The 6,155-nt window shown below is 42.3% G+C and overlaps 1 protein-coding gene across 1 annotated transcript; it reads left to right on the forward strand.

The window, feature by feature from the left end:
- Positions 1 to 1,711: 1,711 nt before the first annotated feature.
- On the forward strand, positions 1,712 to 4,426 carry pla2g10 (phospholipase A2 group X). The gene is made up of 4 exons (XM_070981729.1): positions 1,712 to 1,795; positions 2,744 to 2,912; positions 3,597 to 3,703; positions 4,186 to 4,426. Exons 1-4 carry the CDS (start codon positions 1,759 to 1,761, stop codon positions 4,332 to 4,334), a joined length of 462 nt encoding a protein of 153 aa, XP_070837830.1. The 5' UTR covers positions 1,712 to 1,758; the 3' UTR covers positions 4,335 to 4,426.
- The last annotated feature ends 1,729 nt before the right edge of the window (positions 4,427 to 6,155 follow it).

The following is a 6,155-nucleotide window of genomic DNA, read 5'->3' on the forward strand; positions in this document are numbered from 1 at the left end:
TCAGTGTGTATTTGAACTCCCCTGGATCAGTTGTGTTTTGTTGTGTGTTTTGTGTATTTTTCCCCAAGTACACTCAGTTTGCTCTTTAGCAAAAGTAAAAATCATAATCCCCTGCATGTTTCTCAGGCTGAAACTCAACAAACTTTCCTTTTGTCCAGCTTCTCATTTAACCCGAATAATGTATTTATTGGATTGTTTATGCACAGGCTTCACGTTGACATTAACATATTCAGTCAGGTGTGCTCAGCCTGATACGATCTAAATGCTGACTGGATGTTTTGTGGCAATGGTTTAGTTTGGCTGAAAAAAATCAGATATGAGGGGACCGAGGGATGTGCAGCGCAGTCATCCTGGCAGCTAGAATAACTGCCAGGAGGAGGCGCTTATCTCACATTGTGCAGAAGCGTCACTGAGGAACTGAATCACACACACACACACACACACACACACACACACACACACACACACACACACACACACACACACACACACACACACACACACACACACAAAAAAGCAAAATTCTGTGAGTATGTCCCCTGTTATCAAAACCCAAAGCGTGTGTCTTTTATGATTTAGCTGCCCTGACATTACCACACTATGAATGACAATGGAGTCCAGTGTGGATGAGCTGAAAATATACACCGAGAAAACATAATAAAAAGATGAAGTGCGATGATACGACACAACTCATGTCATTTTTTCCAACCAGGTGCGCAATTTGTCAAATAAACAATCTCAGCTGTTAAACTTAGACACACGGAGTTCTGCTCAGTAAATCGACTGACAGTAATAATAGCTACGGTGTGTTTGAGTGTTTGTTTTATGGGGAGAAGGCCTTTTCTAATTCACCCTGCTGACATGTTTATTTACAAGGGGGGAGAAGATGGATGAGAGGCCTCAGTCTGGAGGAAAAACTATATTATTAGAGTATAATTACCATAATCTGCAAGTCTATGTGCATTTGTTGTGAGGAAGCGGAACCAAATATGTCATGTGTTGCTTACTAGATATGTGCTGTGTGAGCGAGAATTCGCCCTGCAGCTCATTGTTTCTGTGTTTAATTCATTTCTCATATCTATTCTGTACATCTTCTGAATGCAGGATATGCAGAAAGCTCAAGATGACTTGAGTTTTATGTGCAAACCATTCATCCAGATTTAGAAACGGCATCCAGAAAGGCTCCACGCCTGTAAAATTTAACGTGTTTGATTCGTCTTCCTGCCTGTTATGTAACACGTGGCTCAGTAAGAGAGTCAGAAAAGTTTTCTCTTCGAGCGTGCGGTGCAGGATCGGTGCAGCATCCAGAATTTCCCTGTCTGTGACTTTTAGAGGCCATGACAAAGACAAAAAAAGAACTTGGACAAGAGGCAGTGATGTTTACATGTAAATGACACCTTATTAAATGACAAACAAATGTGCTTTTGTGTCTACTTGTGTATATTTGATTTTCCTACAGCTCCCGAAAGAGCTGTGTCTAAGTAAAACTAATCTTTTTGTGCGCTACAAAGCACATTATCGCAGCATAAACCTGGACCTCCAAACACACCAACCCTGGTCCAGCTGAGAAGAAGCAGTAAAAAGCTTCACACTGTTTCCTCTAGGGGGCGTATGCTTTGACAAACACTGGATTAGCCTCTGGCCAATGGTGATGTTCAGGAGATTATTCAAACGCCGTCTAAAAAAAGCTCTCACTCAATGCTGCTCTCACAGAGCGTAAGTGACACTTCTGTGGAGTTCAGCTGCCTGTTGCATGCCATGACTGCGTTTTACCGGATACTCCTCCTGTTATCTGGTGAGTTGATGACTTGCTTTTTAGTGGAGCTCCTATTAGTCTTGAAAAAGTATTTCAAGGAGTCAGAGGGAGTCAGTGCAGGTAAGAGCACTAAGGGGAAAATACTGGCATCTACATATGCACTATGATTTAATGAACTTGTTATTCTAAATGAGCAAGTGCAAACAAACTTTAATGATTTTGCTCTGTAATATTATTGGCATTCATTTCAAGTGTGAGGCTGGTTGATGTGTTCAGACAGAGTTTACCTTCCTGGTGTTCATTCGGTGTGAGTAAGCCAATCCCCTGGGTCCTATTAACTGTTGCACTGTGGCTCTGCTGGTTTCAGTGGGACACAAACATTAGGTACACTATTAGGTACACTTTGTTAAAACAAATGCAGTCTAACACAACAGTTCTGTAATAAATCCTCCCTTTTTGAAGGTTATAATGTCATTCTTTTATAGAAGTTTTGATACAACTGTGTGTTTATATTGCATTATACAGCGAGTTGTTTCTGCCAGTTAAAATAATAGAAACACTTCTATGTATACTTTCCAACAGCATCATAAACTACGCCCCCAAAATAATCCTAAAGTTGAATAAACGCCTCTCTAGAATAGTTTCAACAAATATTTAGCATCACACCCTTCATGAAAGGTAGGATTCATTGCAGGGCTGCTGTATTAGATTGCATTAGCTTTAGCTAGAATAGTTTCAGCTAATAAACCTAGTGCATAAAGGCTGGACAAAAGAACAAGGAACACATTACAATGCAAGACGATCACACTGCAAAGACATGTTTCTATTAATGTGTCCACCCCTGAATACTGTGCTATACATCAAAACCCTACAACAGAAACAGAACGACACGAAACAAAGTGGATGGGGGTAAAGAAACCGACGCTTGTTTACAAGGAGAGACGTGAGTTTGTTCCTCCTCTTTTTGTTCTTTATTTCTCTTTGCAGTGGCTGTGGCCTCTGCGGCGACACGCAGGTCCCAGCGGACAAAAAGAGGTTTACTGGAGTTGGCAGGAGCCATCAAATGCAGCACAGGGAGATCTGCCTTGGCTTACATGATGTATGGATGCTACTGTGGACTGGGGGGTCAAGGCTGGCCCAGGGACAGGGCAGACTGGTGAGACACCACCTTTAATCACACTCTCCTCAAACCTGAAAGAGGAAAACACAACACTGTTAAGTATGCTTTATATTTCCAAGAATATCACAGCTGGACACCTGATGACAGTGTGTACCAACATGTAAACACTCACTTTACACTCCATATATGGTCCACCTAGACATTATGCAATGTAAAAGATATAATTCAGCACGCAGTGGTGCTATTTAGACCTCCACTCCTCGCATTGCGTGTGCACATTGTATCCTCCCGCTGGGTGCCTTTGGTTCTTCCCAGTCATCCTACATCCTGCATGCATACACACAGTTTCCGCTTCTGAATGAGTCGAGCGAACCACAAACGCTGGGCGATGGGACGGAAGGAGGGGATGGTGTCCAAATTGAGCAGACTCACATGGTCCAGTGGGTGCTTCAAAATAGGTCCTAAAATTCCACACCCAAATCCTAATTACCGTCTCCTTCTTTTCCTTTTTCACCGCAAGAACCCCCTCCAACTGGTTAACAGTTAACTATCTGCTGTGAAAGCTCATGCGGCGATCCTACCCTGTCTTTAGAATAGCCGTGGTGTGATTTAAACCACAGGGCTGTGTAACTATCCACCTACTACCGTCGGGACCCTGTCTTGTCTGGCCCAGCCTTCATATTAAATCATTTTTCATGCTGTTAATCTCTCTCTATGTAGGTGTTGCCACAGACACGACTGCTGTTATGGAGATGCAGAACGTCTCGGCTGCAACACCAAAACAGACCGGTATCAGTGGACGTGTGAGGACAAGACAGCTGAGTGCGGTACTGCATTTTTGATACTCACGCAAAGCATGATGCTTACCAGTATAACACACTGACATGGTAAACCTGAGAGTGAGACACAGACAGGGCTGCATGTGATCTGCAAATATCCATAGTGTTGATGAAACAAGCATGCTGGCAGTTGATTGGAGGAGAAAACAGGAAGTTTACAAAATATATTTATGGCATTTTAAGCCCCCATAAGCACAGTAATAACTGATTATGAATAGCAACAGCCTTAATGGGATTTATACATTTAGGTTCCAAACATTATGGGCTGTTTATGATATTCTTTAACTAAATCAATGTGAAATGAATTCCTAATATTTACAGTTACTGTTTGTTCCTGGCAAGTTTCTGTCCAGCAGTCAGAGTGAAATCATTTTCGGATTAATTAGGAAGCAAACTGAATAAAGCTGGACTTTCTCTGTAGACAGCTTGTCACCGTCTGAAGACATTTACATGCATGTTCTGCGTTGCAGATGATTTGGAGGACAAATGTGAAAAGCTGCTGTGCAAGTGTGACAGAAGTGCAGCAAAATGTTTGAGAAGAGCACCTTTCATCCGGAAATACGCCCTATGGCCTGATTTTCTCTGTGGTTACGAACATCCAATGTGTAATATTTACTGACATAATAATGCACCTGTATGTCCTCTGTGCCTTCTGTAAATAAGACATGATACAGTGAAGGGTAATGACTTGGCTGTAAAATAGTCAAATATTTGTCTTATATTGTGTTTTTTTTCATTACCAGACTCTTTGTGAAAGCAAATGTTTTAATAAAAGACAAAACTGCTCTTAAAACCCTCAAAGACTTTGAATCAACACAGACATGCAGATTTTCCTGACTGCCTGGAAAGCCCTGAGGATCAAAGAAAAGGCAACTTGAGCGCTCCTCTGCTGAAACTCAGTCATGGAGGTCAAATGTTAAGCAGTGAGGGAAAGATCAGATAGCCGGTCCTCACAACAGTACTTGTATTTGTTGAAACGGCGAGCAGGGCACTGCCTGCCTTATAACTGTGACTCACTGTGCTTTGGGAACGTCCATGACTGCACTTCATTCACTGAGGTTTTAAAAAAAAGCTATTTGGAAATTTAGTGAGCTAATAGGGAAAGCAAGGCTGTCCTGAGTTTCTAATTTAAAGCCTGCTGTGACACAAGTGTCTTTCCTTTCCCTTTCCTTCCCTTTTTTTAAAAAAAATAGAAAAACAAAACCCAAATATGAAATATTTCAGCTGCACTGTGTGTTATTTCAGGGGCTTCACAGCCAGCTGGATGACTCATTTCCTTCTAAGGTTCTGATAGTATCACAGCACAGTTACAGATTGTTGTGCTTAAAGGAACATTCCCATGAAGTTTCCACTCACTAAATAGTTATTGTGACCTCATTTACCCTAAATATTATGACCGTATGACCTCATCGGCTGTTGCACAACTTGCTCTTTTCTTGTAGTACTGAGCACAAGAGAAGCATCTCACATCCACAATCTTTGCACAGCGGGATGCCTCTACAGATCTAACAGTATCATAAAACCATCACCTTGTTTGGAACGAGTACATTCTGTACATCCACCTGTAGATGGTGCTATAAGTGCTGAATGCGAAGCCCACTGACTCTACAGGAGTGTTTATGTGTCTGCGCCTGAAAAATGACAGTTTGCATTTAATAATGACATGAACCAAAACTGACTAACTCATTTGCAAAAGACAGATTTTATTTGAAGTTCCTAAAAACAAAGTGCCTGTGACTTAGAGTGTGGGTTTGAACCTTTTACATGCAGTAAATGTCTCTATTTTTGGTCCACCACAGATGGTTTTGGGTTTGGCTTGGGAACCTCCTTCGGATCAAACTGGTGAAAGTCCCACTGTCAAGTCAAAGCCTTCATTTCCCCTCTGACACCCACAAAGCAGTAACACCATGATGGCTGTAATCACAGTAAACAAAAACCTCCCAGATGTTGCTGCTGACAGGAGCTTTTACACTCGTAAGCATCACCCATGAGTTCACACAGGAAACAGCTTCTTTGCTGAATGAGTGCGCCGCTCATGAGTGCAGACTGACGAGGGAGACGATGCCGCGGTGCAGTGTCCAAAGTCCAGGACTGGAAATAAGTATCTGGGTCATGTCCCACAAACACTTTGTCATGGATGGTTGTGCAGGGCAACGAGGATAGGACCCAAACGCAGACAGAGGAGGCAGCAGGATGACTTGAGTGATTTATTGATACAGAAGGCTTACAGACAGGTACAGGTCCAGGTTAAAGTTCAGGTACAGGGCCGTGTGACACACTAGCCCGATCGTGTCCAACCTTCAGCAGGACTGAGCTCTGAAGTCCCACTTTTTTGTTTTTCTGTGCTGGTCTGCCTCAAATCTGTGCAATGCAAAAAAAAAAAACTGGTAAAAAAAAAATTACTGGTACTGCAATTAAGGTTTTGCTGCACTGCTCTGCT

Source organism: Chaetodon trifascialis, chromosome 15 (genome assembly GCF_039877785.1).
Source record: "Chaetodon trifascialis isolate fChaTrf1 chromosome 15, fChaTrf1.hap1, whole genome shotgun sequence".
Lineage (NCBI taxonomy): Eukaryota > Metazoa > Chordata > Actinopteri > Chaetodontiformes > Chaetodontidae > Chaetodon > Chaetodon trifascialis.